Source organism: Anas platyrhynchos, chromosome 5 (assembly GCF_047663525.1).
Source record: "Anas platyrhynchos isolate ZD024472 breed Pekin duck chromosome 5, IASCAAS_PekinDuck_T2T, whole genome shotgun sequence".
NCBI classification, from domain to species: Eukaryota; Metazoa; Chordata; class Aves; order Anseriformes; family Anatidae; genus Anas; species Anas platyrhynchos.
In genome coordinates, this window is record NC_092591.1 from 27770131 (window position 1) to 27794285 (window position 24155).

A 24155-nucleotide genomic window follows, 5' to 3' on the forward strand; every position below is an offset into this window, starting at 1 on the left:
ACGATTTGCTGCAAGTGTCCAGGAGCCTGCTAGATTTACAGTATTTAACTATGTAAAGACAGGAAATTTGCTCCTTTCCATGTGTCCCTTATCCTTGGGTCTGCAAGTTCACCTGGGGAGAAGGTTCTTAGCAATACCAGAAAGGGCAAGACATTGATTGTAAATGGTAGATTACAGGGTGGAAGACTCAGAGCTGTTCATAAAGGTGGCTGACACCAAGGTTAATTGCACCAGCGGCGAAAGGGAAGCTTTGGGTGGATTCCAGTGACTTTTGACGCTGCAAACACAAAACCAAAACTTATGGCTGATAGATTTGTTTTTATTATTATAGAACAGATGAACTAAAATAAGCCAACAATATAATTTTATGCCAACAGCCATCTTTCTAGCACAGGCAGTGACGGACTCAGTATACCCTTCTCCTCCCTCCCCGGCCTCCATTCAACAGGAAGCAAATGGTGGTGGCTCTGCACGTGGTAAGTTTTAAACTCCAGTGATCTCACGCTTGTTATTCATAGAGATGTGCCTGGGAAAAGAGGAGGTGGGGGGAGCAGAGAAGAGAGCATATATTTTGTAGGAGCGATAAGCAGAAAGGCTTGTGGATCCTCTTGCATGTTCACGCGTTGTGACCAGGTAGACGGGACAACTGGAGAATCATGCCCACTCTCAGCACGTAGCAAGCCCCTAGTTGCTACTCTAGTCAAGCCAGGAGTTTCTTCCCATTCCAAGCTAGCAAAGGGCAAGATGCACTCAACGGGGGAGTTTTTGGCAGGGGGTAAGGGGCAGTCTATGGAAAACCAAACAAAAAATCCACCCCACCCCCCAAAAAAAAACCAAACAAATCTGCATTTTAAGCCACTTCAAAGTAAAAGTCACTTCTCATAATATAATAGATAATTTTAAAATGGCAGGACCACCATCCTAGAAGGACAAAGGGCTTGCACTCAAGACCAAAGAAAGAAAAACCAAAACAACCAAACCAAAACAAAAAAAGCCAGGAGTGGCCCCACTCTCAAGCTTGGCTCTTCTCTAAAAACAGCACTCATCATCCATCTGAATAGGTAAGAGGAGGAGTGGACAGAAAATAAAATAAAATAAAATTGGTGCAACTTCTCGCCAGGTGGCGCATTAAACCAAAGCTCCATACAGTCCCGTATGACTACACGTCCTGTGGTGGCAGCATAATTTCTTTCAGCTTTCGTTGCTGTATATGTCTGTATGTATATCTGAACATATACATACACATACACACATAATATATAATATTGTTTTTAATGTTAGTTTAGATCCTGTAGGAGGGCTCATCTCTCTTTCACGTGGTTCTGTGCTCCTGCGCTGTTGCTGCTCCCGTTGCCGCTCCCGTTACTGCTGCTCCCACTGCTGCTGCAGAGGACCTCTGTGAGGTCGTCCATGATGGTGGTCTCTTTAGGGTCCACCAGGTTGAACTCCCTGATGAATAGGATAAAGTGTGTGTAGAGCGTGTTTAAGTGTCCGTGCAGCTCCAGTGCCAAAGTCTCCTTAAAGTGTGAGGAGTAGATATGGGCCAGCACGTGGAACAGGTACTTGCAGATCTTCTTCACTAAGGACTCAAACGAGTTTGGGAATTCCTTGCCTGAAAGGAAGAGAGAAACACTGTGTCAGTTCCAGCTGCTCACCTTGAGCTCCACATCAGCATTTGTTCTGGCCAGGCCGTGGGTAAGTGCAACCAGCCTACCTTAAAGGCAACTCAGGGGCAATAAAGCCAGTAACTTCACAGGCAACTCACGGGCCCTGTATCATCTTCCCAACATGTTTTTTTTTTTTTACAAGACTTAAGGGGAAGAGTCTAAGGTTTTAAGTGTTTTCATTTAAAGTTAAGCTTTTAAACCCTAAGGTTCAAAAATCAGGAAGAAAATGTAATCATTCTTTAAACCATATGTTTTTTGATACTGGCTGTAAAAATAATGAGAGGTTCTTCTGGGTTCTTATCTAGTTTGTCCAGGAGGAACAGATTTTTCCACTGAAAGTGCGTAATAGTTATGAGACCATTTAACAGATCACAAAATGGAACTTGGCAGACTTCCCTCATTTCATTATTGAAATTCTATCAAATGGGCGAAGAAATAGAAGGAAATACTGGCTGCCTTCTCTCAGGTGCAATCTAAATGATGCTTGCCTACAAATTGCTCTAGGGAACCTGCTCTGGCAGGGAGGTTGGACCCGATGATCTCTTGAGGTCCCTTCTAACCCCTACAATTCTGTGATTCTGTCATTCTTGCTGGAGCATTACTCTGCCCTCATTGTAAAAGACAACTGTTAGACATCCACTGCTGGTGATGCTGACAGTGAAACTGAGGCAAGCAGAAAACAAAAACATGCCATCCTATGCGTGATGCACGACAGGAAGTATGTTAGCGGTCTACAGTACAACCTGGCCACAGTGACTCACATGAAAGACCTTGTTGCCTTTTGAATTAGCATATTTAAAGCAATAACAAAAACAATATCAAAATACTCAAACTGCAACTGGCTTACTGGGCATTGCCTCCTTCCAGATGCTTATAGGTAAGTGCTGTTGGCTGAACATGCATGACACTGTAACATCCTAGTTCCCCAGCTATTTGGTGAAGGGACTCAAGAAGCCAGCTGCTTTTAGTCCGGACTAAGCCCATCTACAGTAACTTCTGCTCAATAAGTCTCTATTTTTTTCCCCCTTAATCAAAGGCATTGCAAATAGCTGTCTTGTTAAGATACAAATTGAGTTAAAATTACTTTTGTTTCTCTTCAGTCCTTAAAAATCATGTTCTTATTTAATTTCTGGAGGAGAAAGGAGATTCAAAACAATCTGTTAGGCAAGGAAGACTAGCCACATTTCTGGCAATACAATTTATTTCCCTCTTAATACATCAGGGCTCTAAAGGGTATAATAAAAAACCAACAAGGCTAATTTTTACTAGCAATGCACTGTGTTAAATACCCACACACTGACAGTTTTTCTCCTCTCTGAATAAAGGCTTTTTCCTAGAAGATCTTGAAACACTTAAAGAAAAAGATGTCCTGATGAAATGTAAGCCAAGGGGACAGGATGGGGAGTCTTTCACCCCAGGTCCTACGCCAGCAGCACAAGTCTTTGTTACTGTACAAATGAACCAAAATTAAAATCTCCCTTCAAAAAAGTGTGAAGTTATCTGGTATGAATAAATATGCTGAATGCATATATGCCAACTTCCACTTTACTTATAGCATCTGCAAAAAGCCACAGGAAGCACCTGCCCCAAGGTAAACATACCGTATTTTGTCGGAAAGACGTCCTCATCTGTCACTAGTTTCTGCACAGAACTCATGACGAAGTCAACATACTGAGGAGCAGTGCACTTGATCTTCTTTCCCCGCTCATCATACCAGTAGTACTGTCTGTGGAGAGAATCGACAGTGTCACCGTGCTGTACCTCGGATCCTCAGCTCAACTCCTAAGAGGTTAGTGTCTAACTAATATAAAACAGCAACTGCAACATTACCAAAATATATCATCACTGCCACAGAAGAGATTCACTTCAGGGTATTTTTCTGTCTACATCAAAAGCCCTGAATTTCTGGGAGCCAGTTTTGTTTCTGCCCATCAATATAGTCCAGAGCACAGGAAGTAATCCCAAGCACAGAAAGGCTGCTGAAGTTTCCAGGAGGGGCAGTGATAGCTACTTATCCACAACAGACTGAGGGTTTACAGTCCATAAAACTGTACAGGAAGGCATTATATAACTATTGTAACATGCTGCCTTTTAAAAAGTGATAAAACTTCTGATGTTTAACATCACCAAAGATCAAGTCTTTTAGTGTAGTATTATTAAATAGACAGAAGGTGGCTCCAAAACACCAGCTTTTTCAAAGGTGGTGCTCTGAAATACTTGCAGTGTTTTTTAACAGTACAAATCCTGTTCCAAATTCCAGTCTGGGATTTCACGGCCTTTTTGAATATCCTTACCTATACATGCCTCAAAAGCCTGCTCCTTTGTTTCCAAACACCCTAAACCAATGGAATTTACATTTTACACTGCCACCAGGGAACAATCCTGTTGGATTTTAAAGGAACAGGAAAAGTTAGCATATTGTGAGGCTTTTCAAAAGCAACTGTAATTATCTTGATCAGCTGCAGCCACTGAAATACAACAGAAACATTCTCTAATAACTCTTGCAGTTGCTTGAGAGAGAAATCTGAAGGCTGCAAAAGAACTCAAAGTTTTGTTCCTTCTTTTTTTGTTTCTTTAAATCATGCGTTAATTAAAGGGTAGTTAATTTGAGGGTGGTGAGGCACTAGAATAGGCTGCCAGAGAAGCTGTGGATGTCCTAAGCCATTCTGTGATTCGCTGAAAGTACACTGCTGTTACCAGGAGCAGCTATCCACTGTAAGAAATGTTTTTCAGATAAGGAAATCAGCAAAAATTTTTTTTTTGTCTATGTCACATTAGTTACCTGAGTTCCAATTCCTGAACTCTTCCTTCAAACAGTGTAAGCTCCAGGTGCTAGCCATTATGAGACTGATAAGAAAGCCGTTGTATTGGACTTCTCAGTTGCTTGATAACGTTTTTCTTTCTTCAGTGGGAAGTTTAGCCACTTTTGGACACTTTTTTTTTTTTTTCCAAGGAGATAAGGATTCAATGTTGTGGGTTTTGTTTGTTTGTTTGTTTGTTTTTTGTTTGTTTGTTTTGTTTTTCTGTACCTAACAGGACTAGACTGTGTTAAACTAGAAGGACCTATAGGTGCCACTTGGGAAGCAGAGTTTTACATATACTGACCAGCAGAATAGTCCTGAAGCAACTGAAGAAAAACGGTATGTAGCAACTGAAAAGTTCTAACTGACAGCGTGTTTTCATTGCCCAGAAAGATTCTTCAGGGGCCTGAGGGTAAGGAACAGTTCATGCCCCAAGCCGTATGAATACAAGAGGAAACAGCACAGAACTCAGCTCAGACTTTACAGAGAGGAAAGACAATTGAAAACTAGTTCTGCAGACACCTAAGGTTTAGAATTTGTCTTTCAGTGCATTTTCAGCATGTGGTGCTCAGTCACTCCCTTGTTTACTGGAGATAGCAGGATGGCCTGCAAAAGGGCACAAAAAGGTAAGTGAATGGGAACAGCAGGGGATAAAAGGTCTTTGCAGAGCTATGCCTGGCATCAACACTAGTATTTGGGGCCTTAGGGGTGGGCTCTGCTCATCACTGCTCACTTCCCTTATACAATCCACATGTAGGGAATTGCACAATGTAGTGTGCAAACCCAAGCCATGTCCCCCTCCTTTGTCTAGCCCTGTGTTCAGCTGGAGGAAGGCAGTTCTAGGCAACTCTTGACTTATTTTGGGTCTTAAGACCAGAGCAGCAGCAGACCGGACTGTCTGCTCCTCAGCAATTCTTCATGCTGCAGAAATCCTCAGCTACAAAACAGAACAGTTTGGAGTTGCCCTTAGGCACAAACCCAAATCTGGATAATTGGATTTTAGTTAAAAGAAACAGTTTGGCAACTGTGCAAGTTCACTTACACAAAAATGTAAGTGAATAAATCTGCTACAACATCCCACTGTACATCCCTCTTGCCTTTCCTTAACAGTTAAGCTGATTATGCAAAATGGGAATTCAGAAAAATCATTAAGAGTAAGGGGATAACTACAGGGGTTGTCCTGTTTGATAAGAATCATTTGTCTTCCCTCTGTTTCAAGCTCTGTGAACAAAGTCTTCACGTGTCTTGCAGAGAGAAAGGAAGGAGCCCCTGGCATGCCATGAACATTTCAGGCAGGGAGCAGCTCCCACCGCGCTGGAGTAATCTCCAGGTTGGGGCCATTGAGGGGCTCAGCTGGGCACAGAAGCCTGTGTGCATTCCACCACTGGCTCTGTGACAGCACAGCCCCATATTAGGCAAGGGTTGGGGAGCAAAAAGGACATGAAGACAGACACTTAAAGGCACTTTTCAAGAAGTGCTTACATGATACAGATTTTGATTTCATTCCACATGTAAAATTTTGGCAACTTAAACTTTCCCAGTATGGAGAGCACAAGGAGTTTGCAGCTCCCTTCTAAATCCCAGGGAACAATTACTGATGGGTTTAACATAGAAAAGCCTGTTATACAAATAACAGAGTAAAACAAATACAGAGTAAGTCACAGTGCCATGTCTTAATACGTGTACATGTTTTATCCCTTTCCCTACAAAACCTCCTGGTTTTGTGCTGGTGAGTTTAAGGAGGGCCATGCAGCTGTTACTGTACACAGGGAAGCCGTGGCAGAACAGAGGCTATGTCAGTATATAGGAAAAGCTGTAAGGAGGGGGAGGCAAATGCTCTAGAGGTACGATGTCTGGAAAGGAGGGTGAGACAGTCCTGCTACAAATGCCAGAAGACAGGTTATGAAGAAAGAGGGATAGCAACTTGTATAAAGTACAAGAGCTGTAATACAGTGCTTGGCAGCAACTTGGACTAGCTTTGATGGTTTGACAGAGGCAAAGCAACGTTTAGATGGGGAAAAAAAAAAAGGAAAAAAGAGCTACTGTGTAGAAGCTCAGGGAACCAAAGAGTAAGACACTACAAAACACTCAAGTTTGAGTTGCGAAGAGCTTCTGTGGTCAGGGACACTAAGGATAACAGACAGGAGATAAATTGCAAGATTAGGGAAAAAAATGAGTAATAAGGAATTTATTCCTTAAGGGATTTTAATGGACCAAAGTAAGACTTTTCACTCTTATCTGTAGGCTGCTTAGAAAGTTGTATAATTTCTTAATTTCTGCCTGGAGAGTTTTGTAATCTCAACCTTGTGAACAGCACTCACAAAGGCTCTTAGTTATCCACGCCATCATTTTTGAGAAGTTTTGCCCCAATGTCAGCTACAGAGAACCAGTTTACAGGCCATGGTGGGGAACCTTAGCTTGCCTAATAACAGCAATAAACTATAACATATATAGTACCTGCTTTACAGCAAGCAATGAATGTATTAATGAGCAAAAATTTCCCAAGTTACATTCAGGCCACCCTCACTAAATTTCAAAGATAACTGGCCATTCCCCTATTTTTCTTGGCATTATCCCACATTGCCAGCGAATGCTTCCATCTGTCCTACAAGGAGCCTAAGCTTTGGTCAGATGTCTCTTTGTGACCCTAAGCAGAAATTCTCTCTCTCTCACTGTGTGCAGATGGCTGCGTTATCTCGTGTATCTGACAGAGCTGAGAGCTGCATCTGTCTGCAGTTTGTCACTTGGCTGGAACTTCTCTGAGATGTTAAAACCTTACCTCAAATGTTTAACTGCAACTTGTGTTTATTTTGCCAGTAAGCCCTCTAGTCTTAGGACTGGGTATTTGCAGTGAGTTTGAATGCAAAGGAACTAGACAAGCAACCTGTTCGCCATAGTTAGTGCAACACCCCGGCCATAAATACAAAAAGCCTTCCTTAGGTATGACCAGAAGGGTGCGAACCAAACCATGCCTCGGGGAAATGGGCAGGGAAAGCACATAGGAGGAACGAATACAGAACTTCACAATGAAATAGAGAAATCAACACTACAAAAAACAGCCAACAGTACCCTTATTCCAAAATACTGGCACGCTGTGGCACCCTAACCCAGGTAGCTGCTTCTGCTGAATGCGCACATCAGTCACAAAAGGTCAGACCAGGGCTGTCTCATCGGGTTAATCACCAACTGACTCTAATGCTTAGGTGATGTTATCCATGTACTACAGACAGGTCAGAGGCAGGACAAATCATATCAACTGGTGTTTCTCCAACACAAGAAGCACCTGCTTAACCTTACTTCATTAGGGCAAGATTTTAAAATAAAAAGTCAGAGGGAGCATATAGCTTTGTATTAGTCACAGCTGGACATGAACAAACTTGTGTCTTTGAGGCAGTTCTCTGTGTTTAGGCATCTCTCTTCCAAAAGAGAAGAATGAGGAATGGCAGAACATAAAGGTAAGGAATATCCAGAATTGTCATTGGAGATATTTGGAGAACACAATTATGAACAGGGCCTTCAAAACTGAACTGCACCGAGGCATAGAGCTAGGTGAACCTGCACACTTCACAGCAAAATGAAATATGCAACATGAATCAGTCATCAGCCCCCAAGTACAGGAAGATGACTGAAGTTGTTCTGATTTAGCTAAACACAAACCATTTCAAGCGTTTCACACAAGTGTAGCCATGCTTCCTGTTATTCCCAAGTAGTGCAATTTTCATTTTTCAAAAACAAAGGATAGGAACATTCAGCTATTGGTCCTCACCACTAAAAATACAGACTGCAGCTGGAGCCACCTACAGACACTTCCTTTCTTTATTCTGCAGCGTAAGCTGCTTACAGAGAACCCTTGTTTAGGAGTCCCTACAGCAGAATGGAGCAACGCTGACTAGCCTCTCACCACCATCTCCTTTTAGTCACCGTTTCCCATCAGACAAGCTGATCAACAGTTAAGCTCAGTCCTTTGGACAGGCAGTGCTACATCAGGAATTAAAACATGAGAAGGCTTGGGAGCAAGAGTCAACAAAACACTCATTTTACTGATCACCATTTCTCATTTAGAGACACACTGTCTACTTTTGATAAAATCTGAGTCCAGCAGAGATTTATTACTTTCTGTTCCAGCCTGCTTTCAAAGCCCCTAGCACAGCCTTTAATTCTCTACTGACAGTTATCTTTCCAACTTTTACATGCAAAAATATCCTCTGTACACTTTGTATTCTTCAGAGCATTCTCAAAGAAGGCCCCTGATATTAATTTCCAGTGTACAAGATAGCCTAGTATATTAAGCAAGGATTCCTTTTAAGCACTAAGCAATTATCGTTAGAGATACAATACAGAGCTCTGGTTCTGTTCCATACATTTCCTAGGATGCCTGTTTGATGCCTGTTTGATGTACTATAACATTAACAGCTCGCTCTTCTGTTTTAAAATCCATCTTAACTAAATTAATCCCAGGAAATGCAAGAGGAGGGAAGAATGGGACTATCAACACATGTGCTGGAGAAAAAAAACACAACAGGCTTATTCATACTCAAGTGGATCTCATTTTCCATCATGTTGGACTGTGCTAATCAAGAGCAGGAGTTTATGGTAACTTTTTCTTATATTCACCATGTAGAGCAGAACTACAAAGCCTTCTTTCATAAGTGACAGTTAGTCAATGTTTAAAAAGTCCACTAAGCCCTACACAGGGAGAGCGCCAAACCAAAACGTTTTCTGTGCTTTTTGCAAAGCTGCCACTTGTGCCCTCTGTGCCCAGGGGCTCAGGCAGAAAGCCAGCGGCTCACGTCAGGCTCGAGGTTATCCATCAGCAGCCTGGTGCTCTGTCAGTACACTGGATATCAAAAGCACCCGCTGAGGTTTTCACCATTCATTTATCCTTCCCTGCCTCCTCTGGAATCCCAGCAGTGGTACCAGGAAGGACAGTTTTGCCTTTTTTCTGCTTCTCCTCCCCTCGAGCTAAACACACAGCAATTTGCCTCTCTGATCTGACCTTATAAAACCAGCTCAGAACAGTCAAAGATCTGCTCCTTCACAAAAACACATTGCCACCACACTTCACTGCTGAGAGGAGGGCAAAGGACACACAGCTTCCACGTCCTCACTGAGTGAAGAGATGTGCTTGCCCAGAGCCAACCAACACCAATACCCTCCCACAGGCCACACTCAAGACTTCATGGAAAGCCCGTAAGAGTAAATACCGACTTACGTATTGCACACTGCCATGGTCTGACACGACTCTCCTGTACAGAATTCTGAGATTGTACTATATTGTAAGTTGATGTGATGAAAGAAAGTTGTTGCTGAAAAATAAACACAAAGGAAAAGAAATTCAGAAGTAAAGTACTTTCAAACACTGCTTGTCCTCCAGACAATTATTTAAATAGATCAAGTGAAGTGACCTCAGTGTCTTGGAGCTTGCGTATATATTTAAACATGATTTAGTTAAACGAGTCTAATGATGAACTGCAAAACAAAGAGGTACAAAGAATGAAAGCTCTTGTTTTGATTTAAGATGAAAGCACCATGATGCATCAGCTCTTATTACTCACTAAGCAGCAAGACTGGAAAGTGTCTCTGTCATCATCAGCCTTACCTTTACGGCAGAATACTCTACTCCAAGCTGAAGGCAAACAATTTGCTACATTATTTTGAAGTCAGACTTAAAATGCACAGTGGCTACAAAATGATATTAACAATCCTAATGATATATCTTAAAAAACAAAACAAAACAAAACATGAAAACTAGTACACTTCTACTTTTTAAAAATCTCCTGAGATATTTAACATTTTACTACTCCTCTGGGGCACTTCAGTTTTCTTAATGAGCCTCTATAAACTTTCTGGTGCAGTTTAAAGAACTTTCTTGCTACTACCACATACTATTGAAAATACAAAGAAGACTGGGTTGAGGCTGCAGGTTAGAACTGGCAGACAAAGCAGCAGCACATAAAAGTATTGTACATCAGAGCTGAGATGCACAGATACAGCATTTAGTCACGGTACTCAGTCAGCTTTGAGTTCCAGCCTGACTACGGTTTAAATTCACAGTAATTCCTCCAAAGCTTGGAAGGAATGGAGAACAGAAATCTAACCAAAAGATGTCAAAACGTAGGGTTTTAAGCATAACTGCCTTGCATACAACTCTTACTAAACTAGCATTTTTATAGTGTTTCTGGAAAACCGATAGCTTGAGTCAGAAACCTGCTGAACCAGCAGGTTTAGCAGAGCAGTCAAATGCGAAGTGATGGTCCTCAAAAGAGCATCAGCAGCCCTACTGCCCTCAGTGCCACTGTGGGTGAGTTAGAAGGAAGAAACGCATCACGCCTCCCCTGCTGCTGAGCACAGCTGGTTTGGATGTTAAGACAGCTTAATTACTATGCAAGGTGTAATGGCATGCATTATGCAGTACGCATAAATAGTCATTGCGTGTTTTTCTAAGCACTGAAATCAGTAAAAAGAACCAGTGAACGAGTGCCTTCTTGGGTGTGGGCAGCAATCTCAGAGCTGTACGATCGCAATACTCACTGTTGCTGGCTAGCCACTCGTTGAGGTCTATTTCTCGTGGTAACATCACTAGCTCCTTAAATTCGAAGTCAGTAATTCTGGATTTTGTGTATTCTGGCTCTAGGTAAAGCTTCTTCTCTTCCGGTGCTGGCTTTTTACCATTTGGCTTTCCCTTGGACTTCCTGCAAGAGATTGAAAAGAAAAGAAGGGTTACCTCTACTGCTGATGAACAGCTATAGAAACCTGGAAGAAGTTGGTTTATACAAACTCCTGTATTTATATTTATAAAATTTATAATACACTTGTATTTATAGTATATTTATTCCTCTTTATAGCACCCCTCCTGCCTTCCCTCCCATCAACCTAACCTTTGTTGTTGTTGTTTATTAAAGTAAAAGATTGATTTTTAGAAAGTGCATTTGATTCAGTCACTTCTTTCACGTTACTGGGAAGGTTTTGAATGGTGTAAGAAATGTGAGACCGAGCCATTCCATCTCCATTGTCCTTTTGTCAGTTTAGACTGCAAATTACTCGGGAGAGTGACAGTCGCTCTGTACACCTGCGAACAGTCGTGACAGCAGTGTGGCACTGTGCCCAAAGAAGCTGCTCTGCTGTGAGCATACCAACAACCTGCTGCATCACAGGTAGCTGTCACCTGCAGAACGGGAGCTTGAGGGACAGTACAAGCAGACCGCTGCAAGAAGATAGCTCTCCTTTGGAAAAACGCTCTTTCCACACGATGTGCTGGCACTGCTTACTCAGAGCCACAGCATTCCTCGGGGCTGTGGCACTACGTTCTCTGGTATTCCACAAGTCTTCTGGATGAGCACATTTGTGACTTCAGCTAGAAGCACTGACAACCACAAAAACACCTCCTTTCTCAACTCCCATTATATCTGATCCTAGTTCAGTGTTTTTTTTTTCCCCCTGAAAATCCTGTAAAATCCAATGCAAAAAGCTATTGGCAGAGCTGCATCATGAAATAACCCTCTGCTTGTACTCATAAAAGCAGACAAAGGGCATTCCAGAATCCCATAAACCTCCATGCCATACTGTGACATTTCTTGTCCATTTTCTAAAGTGTTTCTTGTACTCAACCGATATTCCTAGGGTGGGGGCTCAGTACAGACATTTGAGGAAGGACGGTGGGTCAGCACTTTGGCTTTTTTAGGCTGTGTGGTCAAACAGCTGCAAATCCATGCGTTTCTCATTAAAAATTCCAGCTAACCAGAAACAGAAGATGTGTTTCATGGTGAGGGACACGTGCAGTAAGCAATACTCACTGTGCATTATCACATACACACAGGGAGATGCTGTTTTCTTTAATGCCAGATTTTCTTGGTTAAAGAGCAGGTTTTTAAGAATCTGTGAAATCAAGACACGCCCAACTTTGCAGATGAGTGTGTTAAGTTTGCTGCTGAAACTCATCTGGATCCCATCCAAAGGAAATTGACCTCACATTATGGCTCTTAGCACACTTAAAAAATCCACCTGTGCCCCTAAGATAAGTGCTTGATTTTTGCTATGAGGTTGGGGTGCACATTTTTTCCTGGAATGGTGCTTTACGCGTCAGTGCTTTCCCCAAAAAAAGTATAATTCTTTGTATTGCTCTCTTTATGGGCTCCTTACTGATCTGTACATTAAACCCATCTTCAGAATGACTCACGGTCCACATCTTCAGCACTGCCGTAGCAGGGAGAGACCTTGACTTGCCTTCTACTAGAAAGGAACACCTGCCATCGCTTACTACAGCTGTTATCGGGACCACCACTGGTTACTGCCTAGAACTTGGGTTGAGACTTGTCATACTTCCCTCTAAGCAGTAACCTAAGACTGGAGGGACTTTATGATGAGGAAGGAAAGCTGCCTGCAAGGAGCAATCAAGGAAAGCTTCATGACAGCAGTAGGACACACACTTACACCCACGCAACGTATTCACAAGCCACAGACGCACAGGAACCATCACAAAGAGTTCTCCAGCAGGGAAAAGACAGTCCTGCTGCATTTCCACACGTTCATGAGAACGTCACCATTAGAGAGGGGTGCCTGTGACAGGAATATCCTTTAAAAGGCTACATTTACAGTGGGAGAATAAGCTAAAACCAGTATTTACAAAGACCAGTCACTTTACTGTGTAGCTACTTCTCTTGCACACTTCCCTGCCATCTCCTTTTTCCACTGCAATGCCCTTCAATTCAAAGGAAGCCTGCAAGATACGTCCCTTGGGATGATTTAATGAGGCAACCTGGACTAATTCTCACAGCTGGTGCCCAAAGGGACGTCTTAGATCCCGGTTCTTAGCTAAGTATTCTTGTCTTCAAACCCTTACATCTGCAAGATAGCTTTTGAACCTCACCATGTAAAAATGACCTGTAGATAAGAAAGAAACGTCCATGAAAGAATTGCAGGAAGGCCTTGAAGGTATTTAAAGGTATGATTCTGTGCCCTTCATTTCTGCTTGGGCGTGAGGCTGCAGGTTTTCACAGAACTTGATAATACCCAAAGGAAACAGAATGGCATGAAGGAACAGTCTCGCTGGCTAGCCTGTAACCCGACTTTATAATAGGTGAAGCAATATGTTTGTCCTCTTCCTTCAGCAGGAATGCCATGTTAAGACTTGAAACCACCTTACCCTGACAGCAAACACCATAAATCCAGTTGATACCATGCGCTTGGCTCTGAGCTAGTCAAAAATACCCGAGGGCACTGATTTGCTTAATTCCAAGCACAGGCTGCCTTACTCCTAGGCTGGTACAGCCAGGCCTGGCACGCTCCCTGCCGTGCCTTCGCTGGGCCTTTGACAGGCAATGCTACAGGCAACCCAGGAGATACTCCTAGGCTGTGGGTTTTTTCTGCTGGGTGGTTTCCCATTTTGTTTGTTTATCTAGGGGGAGGAGCAGGATTCTGACACCGAAGGATAGGTTCATCTTTTAAGAAGCTAAGGAGAGTTATAGGTCAGTAACACTGAGGCGGAAAATACCTTCAGTGTGAGAGGCTGGTTTTGACAAACTGCGTTCACCACCCGGGGAGGACAGCCATCGGTGCGAAGCAGCACAGACAGAGCAGAGTTTGTATCGTTGCTTTACTCCAGGACACACCAAGGTCCCCGGGTCAGGGCTGACCCACGTCAGCTTAGAGCAGCTCCTGAGAGGAGGGGGAGAGGGGACGGGGGTCATAGACGGAGGGACGGGGAGGTGACGGAGCCAGGCCACTGAGGGAATGCACGCAGGGCAGGCACGGGAGGCCGAGGCAGACCTTCCAGTGAGAGCACGTGCATTGCCTTTACCCTGTCCTCCCTTCAGCACCTTCTCTCCAAGAAACCCAACAAACATTCAGCGCTAGATGGAGTTCACAAACGTGCTGATTACACGCGGTCCTTTTACAAAACCAACTCATTCCCACACGTTAGTACCTGCAGGCGCTTCTCAACAGGCTGCAAGTCTGTCCACAACGGCCTCAGTCAGAAGCGGATGGCCTCAAACAGAAGCTTCCCAGGGCTCTGCCTGGGTTTAAGAAAGAGCTGGGCTCGTGACTTCCATCACTGAGCCTGCAACGAGGCCCCTAAGCACAGGTGTCACCGATACCCAGGGGGTTCTACTCACACCACTGAAACCCGAATGTCCAAGCACCATCTGCAGCACAAACTTCTGTTTAACCTTTTGCAGCTGCTGAGGACTAACACAAGACCCCAGAAAATCGTTTCTACCAGCAGATCTTCCTGACCTGCTTGGGGTGTTACACGGCTCAAGTGTTTTAAGTACAAACAAAAGAAACTCCAGTCTTAACATCGCCAGGTTTTAAATCAGACCACACATCTTCCCTCAGACACAACTCAGGTTGTAAAATCAGACTTTGTAGTATTAATTTAATCATGCTCAGCCTGGGTTGCAAAACTGTAGGTTTAGGTTAGAAACTGTCAATAGTGGTCAATACTAAAGCATTTTTACAGACTTACAAAGCTGGAGCATACAGCAGTACGGAGAAAACAGTTTAAGAAACACGTTTCTCTGTGACGAAGAGTCAACAAGTAACAGCTCTGTGTTCCAGATAAACCAAGGCTCAGACATTCACAATTACCAGAAGTACCAGAAGAAAAGCCCAGAGGTCTGCTTCCTTGCTTCTGCTCTCCCCCCCCTCCAAACTGCTGTTTCAGAGGCCTCTAAGAAAACACCACCTACCTGGAGCCAACTCCCGGTGTGCAAAGAGAACCACCCGTTATTCCCTTTGTGCTGCCGGGCTTACATGCAAGAGGCCTTCCTCAGTTTTTCACTTTGAAGCACACAAATATCAGAAATTACGTGTTGCCATTTCTGAGGTGTCCCAGAACACCCTTGTAAGTGAAGACTACAGCAGCAAGCATAAAGCAGCACGTTCAGCCTGCTTTCAGAGAAAGGAAAAGTGTCAAGCGCTGTGGAGACTACTGCTCTGCCCAGGGAACACCACAATCCATCACCTACAGAGATTATTTACTGGAAAACATAACTAAATGTCATGCAAGACCACAAAAAGGGCAGTGCCTTTCAAAACATTACTGAAGCCAACAGAAGTCCTGTTTTCTGTTTATCTGTGTTTTTCTTTAAAAAAATAAATAAATAAAAAAGAAAAGAAAAAGAGAGAATTCTGCTCAACGTATCTTAGCACTTACATGTCAGATCAATGCAACCCCAAACAGCCGCAGGAAGAGCTGCCATGCAGCACCATGGTGGAGGTCTGCCAAGGTTAGCCCAAAGCCTGCCTATCTGTGCGTGGCTACTAGTTCAGGAAAGAGACATCTTCCGGGAGCTAAGGAGACAGCACTGAGCAGCTTTCATTGGCAGGTAAACCAGAGAACAAACTAATCCTTCAGCTAAGTCCCAGGCTAGGTTTGTGTGTGGTTGGTGTTAGGCACTTGGTCGGGTACGATGCCACAGGCCGAGTCACACCCAGGAAGAAGATTCAGAGAGGGAGAAGGGCTGGGAGATGGCACAAGAGAGGTCGCTCACGTGAAGCGCCGTAACAGCAGCTTCCACGAACCGGCTCCAGCCAGAGGGAACATTCCTTGCTGCTCCTGCCGGGTCCCATCCTCAGCCTCATGTTCACCTGAGAAAACACAGCGGCTGGAAGCTTGCCTGGTTCTCACTGGAGAAAGAGACGTGTAAGGCAACACCACCGAGTCATGGGCCCGCTGGGCCACGATGATCTTTTTCCTGGACTAACTGCCTCGTTAAGATCGAGCACAAATGCCAATTTCCCAGGTTGCTCTGTTAGCCTGTCTCAGTTAATCAAGATCCTCCTGTAAGCTCTCTCTCATTTCCTTCTTGATCAGATGCCTGGTAGTTTCTTGGTCTAACAAACCTTCTTTGGAGCATCTTCAAAGCACCATCCAGGTATTTAGTTTTAAAACCATAGGAGGAAAGTATTATTCCCCTTTCATACCAGAAACTGGCTGCAAGGTTCAAAGTTTATTCACTGTACAAACACTAAGGACGTGCTTCCATTTCAACTGATACGGCTTGTTTCAAAAGAAGCACAGGGGCAGCAATCTGATTCAGCTGAAGACGTGTCGGGGACACAGTGTCCACAGCAGGGACACGCTCCTTAACCCGATTTGGTTCACACTGCTTGGAATCGTACCAGGCATCCACGGTTTTGGTATGTGAGCCGCATTTAGTACAAGTTTGATCACACAGGGGATGCCCGTGGTTTAGGAAATGCCAAACTTCACTAAACTGATCAGGCATTTTAAGATCATCTTTACCAACTCAGGATTCCTTTTTCCCAGAGGCAACCAGCTGCCCAGCACTGCTCTAACCCCATCCTGCCACCTCCAGCAGGCTGGGCAGTTTCTGACACCAGTTTGAAAACTGCAGCCTGCTCAGGGTCAAACCATGGCTTCAGTCACCATCCCCTACACCTTTCACACCCAGCTCTCTACACCCTGTGGTGAACGGCCATTTAGTTTTTCTTTTTAAAATACAAGTCACCAGTGTCTTTTTTTCTTCTTAATGTGGCAAATCCAAGGTTATTTTGTTTGTTTGTTTCCAGAAACAAACACCATATGGGAGAGTGACTTGAGAAAGACTTTAAAGTCACTTTGAAGTGACTTTAAAAGAGTGAAGTAATATATATATATTCTACCAAAAACATAATGGCAAGGAACCAGAGCTGTAGGCAAAACTTTGTGCCCTCTGGATCCTGCGCCAGTTTCAGGTCCCAGCCAGGTCTCCGGGATGCTGGTTTCTCTTTGAAAATCGACAGAGCAGGTCCAGCAGGCCTCAAGTGGCGAATTTCTCCCTGCTTGCAAACTTCAAAACTCACAAGGCACCTCAGGTCTGCGGGGATGAAAAAATTGCCACAGATGATGAACCTTGCAACACAAAGACGCTTACTTTGCGGTTAATATTTTTTTAATAACTGCTCTTATTTATTACCCAAGGTTAACTGGTATAATTCCAGGAATCACCAGCAAATTCAGAAAAGAACATTTCTCAGGTGTGACGATCTAGCTGATGTATTCAGTGCTGGTGAGAGGAGAGTGAGAGCCCGAGGCTCACAGCACTGCGTACAGAAGCAGCACAAAAGGACAAATCTGTTTTAAGGAAGATCAAAAACAAGAAGCCCACAGAATGTTACAAAATATAAAGAACATATACCTAAGGTTTTAGGGGACTATTTTTAAGTAATTTAGCTTATGCTTTACGATTTATATGGTTCGCAAGCAGGAACATTTTAGGGTTGAAATGCTGCATTCCTGACCAAAACACCACTATGGGAAACAGCCTCCTGAGAGTGAGTCCCAACAGCGACACCGCATCACAGCTCGCCTAGGTGTTCCTCCAGACTGCCACATCACGGCGTGTATCAAACTAGCTCTGCCTTTGATTTTCATCCTGTCATTTTTTCCTTTCCTTCTGAAACACCATGTTTTAAAATATCCTCCACAGATGAAGCATTACCAAGTACTCTTGCCAAAACCCACTTTCTCGGTAATCCGAGGATGGGGGTTAGCTTCTTACAACACCAGCCAACGCAGAGTTAGAGAGGCAGCGAGCCAACACCTCAGCGGCGTCCCTTAGGCCAATCCTTACGACCACTTTCACGTTTTTACATCTCGCAGTGAACAGGGGGCTGTAATTCAAAATGAAAAGCATGCTGGAGGTTTTCGCTGCAGTTTCTCTCCCCTTCCCTTCTTGGGGCAAGGAATCAGAGGCAGTGGGTAGGAGCAGGAGAGCAAACAAAACATCTGAAAGTAAAAACTCTGAACCCTCACACCCTTTCCCTCTAACGCGCTCCCCTGTGCAGAAAGGAAAGCACCAAAGCTCTCAGCCACCCTGAGGGCTGTGGCTTTGCAAGGAAAAGCAGGCTGACTGCTCCCAGCTTGCCTTATCTGCTATTTTTTCCATAGCACTTTACCGGAAAGAAGTTATCAGTAAATTTCTGGTCAGAAACGCTCTGCGCAACTATGGGACTCCAGAACCTATTCATGGCAGGAAGGAAACAGTTTTATGAGCTAAAATGTCATTCCCAGCAGCAGCCTCCCAGCACGAGCAGCGAAGCAGCAGGTCACTCCAGCCACAAACTCTCAGACGCTGTTTTCCCACCCCAGCCACCCCATCTCCCACAGCAGGACACAGTCTTTTGCCCTCTGAGAGGCACAAGGGCTGGCAGCTTAAAGGCTGCAGTCACCTGAAGGTCACCTTCTGGGAACGCAGCTCCTTGATTTCTCTGTATGGCAGGCACGAAAGGTGGAATTAAAAGCCTTGTTTGAACTTCACTGCAGCTGGAAGTGAGGGATGGTGTTTGTATTTCCCTCTTCTTTTAAAACCATGCAGATCTAGTCCCCCTGCGGAGAGCTTTCTGCAGTCACAGCTCCTGTTTTAGCCAAGACCCGCGCTAAGCCTTCAGCTGAAAACGCCATGAGACAGCCCGCCCAGACCACGAACCCTGGACGTCCACGTCCAGGGCTGGGAAAGAAAAGACTGTCAGCGGGGGAAGGGAGACTGCAAGGTATTAGGACGAAAGCCCAAACCCACTGCATCCTGCTAGACAATTGCTCACGGATTGCTGTGGTCAGGCTGTTTCTCCAGGGCCTGGGGATGGGAAGGAGACTGTGCACTTCCAGGCCGTCTCCGCTCCCATTTCCTCTCGCCCCAGGTCCCCGACAGACCCCAGGACCCCAGCTCCGTTCCTCCCAGCTCCCGCCCTAGGTCAGCCCCGGGGCCAGGTTACGGCATGGCTCTAAGGGGGCCGCGCCGAATAAAATGCCTTCGGCAGCATTTCTGGCCCTGCTCCTTCATTTTTGTTCTGTTTTTCAACGTTACTAATAGTTTACTTAAGGGGAGGAGGGAAGAAGAATGTACCCTCCATGCCAGGGAAACTTTTTCCCTGGGATTCTCAGAGTGGCTCTTTGCCTTAAAAGGGAATCTGTGCTCGGCCTCCGGATGCTGCGCGGTGCAGCCGGTGCCAAGGCATGGCAGGCATGTTAAGGACGACAAGTGCCATAACCTCATTTCATAATGCTGCTTTTCAGCACAAAGCCCAAAACGCTTCGGCAGGGCCAAACCCAGCTCCAGCTGGTGCTGCTGGCAAAGCGAGGGGCACACGGGGCACCTGCCCACGCCCTGCCTCCAGCTTCCCTTCCCTTCCCCGGGTCTCTCTCCTCTGCCTGCCCCCTGCCGTGGCAGCTGCGTGTCATTTGCCTCCTGAAGGCCACCAACTCCCCAGGAGGTGGCCGCAGGACCCTCCTTTTTCTCCATAGTGCAGCTCTGGGAAGAGCAGCTCTGGAGGCAAGGCTGGGCTTGCGAAGGGCTCAGTGAGGGCTGCAGGAAGGCGCAGTGTGCATTCCTGTGGTGAGGCACGCTGCGCTGGGGCTCCCTTTCTTCTCTGGTACCTGCCAGAACTCCTCCCCGAGCAGCAGAGTGCGCCTCTGACCTCCCCCTGCCTCCGCGGGGGCCTTGGGGTGGGCACTGCCCCCCAGGCAGCAAGCGAAGGGGCAGAGCCCCAGCGAGCCGTGGCAGCAGAGCACAGCATTTACTGGTGACGCAAGTGAGAGGGAACCATTCGCCAGCAGGAACGCAGAAAATTGTCCTACCCAAGCAACCACCCTGCACAGGCTCAGTTTTTGGTAATCTAAGGCTTAGGAAAGTAAAAGGACACATCTTCCCTCATGTTTATTCTCAGGACCTCCATGTGGAGCCAGATGGGGGCTGTGGTGAGAGATGCAGCAGGTCACAGTTGGCATGTCGCAACAATTCCTTCACCCAGCGCCCAGCACAAGCTGCAGAGCACAACGCTGTGCCAGAGGCCCGAGCGTGTGACAGGCTCGGGGGGTGTTTCTCCTTGTTGTGGCAGTGTTTTTAGCTCTCCAGCTGTGGGCGAGCTCTGAAGGCAAAGCAAAACCTGAGCAGGAGGAAGCAATGGGCTGCTGGAGAAGGCAGCACTCTGGGCGCTCTGCCCCATGCGATGCCTACTGCCCCGAGCAGGGCCCAGCACAGGGCACGAAGGGACAGGAGAGGCTCTGCTGCCGTGGCTCTCTCCAGCAGCATCTCCACCCGGCCCTTTCACAACTTTTTCCACAGGCTTTCCAGCTGAAAACAGGGGCCGGAGTGCTGGGCTCTGGGGTTTGTCTGGTTACCATGCAGCTCATTTGAGTTCCCAGGCACACGCTCCAAAGCTGTCAGCCCCAAGATAAGGATGCTCCTGCGTCCTCGCCTCCCTCAGAGGAAAACACCATTTGTGTTATAGCAACACAAACACTTCCTTGCCCTCCTCGATGGGCGTGCCAAATATACCCCGCATTGCAGCTGGGCAGCAGGACCAGGACTCATCTCACCAAACAGCTCCACATGTAAATGTTTACACGTGAGCCGGTTCTCTCAAACCCTTTTAAAGTCAGCGGAGATTAATAGCTTTTTCTGTATGCTGGAAAACATCTCAATCCAAGGCAGGGATCCATGGCACGGCTTGAAGTTCTTTAATTAAAACACACGGGGGAAGGAGGAGGACCAAGCTCAGAGCAGAGAAGAGCTGAGATGCAGAGCCTACTGCTGCCCAGGGGTTGTGTACTGCAGGGGGAAAGCTCTCACAGCAGGAGCTGTGAGGAGGAACCACAAGGTGACCAGCACCAAGATTTGAACACAAGCAAAGTTTTATACACCTTTTACACTACGGAGAAAGCAAATACAGGCCTACCAGGCTTGTTGTTGTGTTTATTCAACATGACTTGGAATTCTGGAGGCCAGCACAAGCATTTGCGAGAACAAGGAAAAAGTAAAAGCAGCCCAATTACCAACAACAAGGAAAAAACCCATACCTCTCAAGGTTTTACATTTTCTTTCAACTTGCAGAATGTAAGAGGTACTGAAGTAAAACCGTGGAAACATAATTAACATATCTATTACCCGTGTGCTTTCAGACATGTCTATTAACTTAGGCAGGTTTTTTGTTGTTGTTACTTTCTCTCCTGCAATCTTCCACTGGAATACACTTAAGGAAGAGCTGTTTTGACTTCTGCGTTATGGTTAAATTCAAGTTCTGGCAGCAGCCGCTCCTCCCAGCCATTCCGAGGCAGCCCTGCTATCTCTCCAGGGGAGCACACGCAGTACACTCGGGTTCACCTTTGCAGGGAGGGAGTTCACCACCAGCGCACAGGAGCCACTGAAGACGCCGCTTGTTATCTTCCGAGCCAAAGGCAGTTTGTAGAGCTGGCAGATTGCAAAGCTATCTTTTTATTTCCAAACTGAGCAAATTTGATTTGGAAACCTCATGGCCTCGTAAACGTGGGATTTCACAATGAAGCTCGCACAGAGTTGCTTTTCAGGGTAAAACCGTGCTTTAAGAGCAAGGAATTATTTCTCCATGGCAACCTGGCTTTAGCACGCAGACTTCTTGCTATACAGCCCAAGACACACAACTGCAGACAGCCTACTCTGCTCACAGCACCAGGGTGCAGACAGGTTTGGCTTTGTATGGTTTTACTTTCGTCGCTGCCCTTTTCCCACACCAATACTCACCTACCAGTACTAACTAGCTTTAGGTACCACCACCGCCTAAAGAAAACCTACAAAGGAGGTACGTCAGAGGGGCGAGCCTAGCTCACCACCTCACCTGTCCCGCAAAGCATGGTAACGTCTGATGTGCTTGGAATCTGAAATATTTCTCAATTCTTACCAGTACAAAGTGCTTTATGGTATGTTTGGTAACTACAGTACGGAGGGCAGCAATATGGGCTGTGTGACGCAGTCCCCAAACAGTTAATGGGAATACTTGCTCCCAGTCGGTGCTCTCCACAGATAAATCCTTCTCACCGTGCTGCAGCACGGCAGCTGGCAGCTGAGCGCGGTCCCAGAGGCGAGGAACACTGAAGGGCTGTCTTTATTTCCGGCACAACAGGGCAAGTTGCGATTATTTAGGCATAAAACGTGACTTGCATTGGAAGGCTACATTGGCTACTTTGGTTGGGAAGAGCGCAATCAAGTTCTGCCCTTTGTTTTGCTACTTCCTTACAGATACAGTTCCACCTTTGAAAACATCATCTCTGTGTAATCACACAGTAGGCAGGATTTCAGCAGCTGAATCCTTCAGATAAACAGTGTTTCACATCTGAAAGAATGTAGAAGGATTTACTAGGCCGGAAGAGCACTAGTGCACCACAAGTGGGAGCATACATAGAAACACAGCTGGAAACCTATCTATTACTTCTAATATCTTAGTCTTTGTGTAGGATCTTGAGTAAACAATATAAAGTCTATTGATATAGAGCAGGGGGAAAATTATAGGTTGTCCTCAGGATTCACAAGCAATTTTGCATGCCTGCACTCATGAACTTATTTGCAAGGCATTTGTACTGGCACACAGCTGTGAGTTCATTTACCTACAGAGCCATTACTGAACAGGTTGGCACAGAAATACCGATGTGAAGAAGCCCCACGTGAAATTCAGATCCACTGTTTGGCAATCTTGACAAATTCATCTCTTACACTTGAAGTGAACTACAGCATTTTTATTAGAAAGAACATTTGATTGCTAGAAGTTACCACAGGTCATGGTCACTCAATGGTAGCTTTCCAAAAAAAAAAAAAATAAAATAAACAAACAAACCTATTCTTTTTTCCTCACTATTTTTTCTTGGAATGTAAATCAAAGTTAGTTCAGGGAAATCCCACCTGTCCTGATGAGATTTTTGCGATAAGAAACAGTACCTTTCAGTCTTAATATGAATTTTCTTTGATTTTTTTTAGTAAGACGACACAAACTGTCTCCCCTCACAAGGTAAGAGAGAGTTGAAGGTAAAAGGAATTAAAGCATTATCGTAATTGGATAGCTTTCATTAACGAATAATATGTACAAAGCATTCACTAATCTAGCCATTAGTTAATTTTTAAACTGCTTTGCAAAAGAATGATGCAATGCTGTTTGGTTTTGTCATCAATAATACAGCCCTTTCGATAGTTCCTAGAAGATCAAAATTTTGCTTTATGTACAACAGAGGAACACTGATCTATTTAAAATATATTCTACAGAATTATGGGTCAAAGAAAATTATATTTGAATGAATGATTGAAAAAATAGTAGGGTGGATAATAGTTTAATTACTGGTACAGTTAGATCAACCACTGTTAATTAGCTTATGAGACAGTAGTGATTCCTGACTAATTTATTACTTTTCAGGATACTCCAAGGGAGACTGAAAAGCTTCAGCAGAGGCACTTCTATAGACACTTACTGATCCATTAGTGACCAGAAAAAAAACACAAGAATATAGATGCATTCAAACTTGTAGCATTACCTTTAAGAGCTTGCTTGCTTGTTCTTTTAATTAAACACTGAAAGCAGAGGCAAGGAATTGGTTAAGGAAGACTAGTAATTTTCCAAGCCAAATATTAGAATTAGATGAGCGGTTGTGTGCTGAATTAGCTTCGTTCCCTTGGCTGCACGTGCAAATGGCAAGCAATACCTTTAGCTGCTCGCAGGGACTTACAATTAATCACTTCACACAAGCAGGGACTGGTATTTAAGCTTCTTGCTCAAAACACAACGTGAAGTCATGCTTTACAGCAGCTTTTCCAACCCAGCATCACACCTCAAAACAAGGGGTGGTCATGACTAACCCTTTTCAACCAAGGCTGTGTGCTTGCCTGAGAAGCCCCGTTTCAATTCCTGGCAGCAAGGGGCAGATATCACAGTGGTTTCGCAGGGA

General features: G+C 44.9%; 1 protein-coding gene and 1 long non-coding RNA gene across 8 annotated transcripts in view; one reads left to right on the forward strand and one right to left on the reverse strand.

The window, feature by feature from the left end:
- Positions 1–298: 298 nt before the first annotated feature.
- The window catches only part of MOB2 (MOB kinase activator 2), a 111662-nt gene continuing 87805 nt past the window's right edge, over positions 299–24155 (reverse strand). For all 7 annotated transcript variants that reach the window (XM_027458880.3, XM_013099726.5, XM_005019734.4 and 4 more), the window contains exons 2-5: positions 11000–11160; positions 9681–9774; positions 3269–3393; positions 299–1612 (exon numbers count right to left, since the gene is read on the reverse strand). In XM_027458880.3, the coding sequence (XP_027314681.1) occupies positions 1302–1612; positions 3269–3393; positions 9681–9774; positions 11000–11160 (691 nt within the window). In that variant the 3' untranslated portion in view covers positions 299–1301. The remainder of the gene's footprint in view (positions 1613–3268; positions 3394–9680; positions 9775–10999; positions 11161–24155) is intronic.
- LOC140002613 (uncharacterized) lies at positions 1557–4908 on the forward strand. The gene is made up of 3 exons (XR_011809613.1): positions 1557–1695; positions 2993–3456; positions 4704–4908. It is a non-coding gene; the product is annotated as an uncharacterized lncRNA (long non-coding RNA).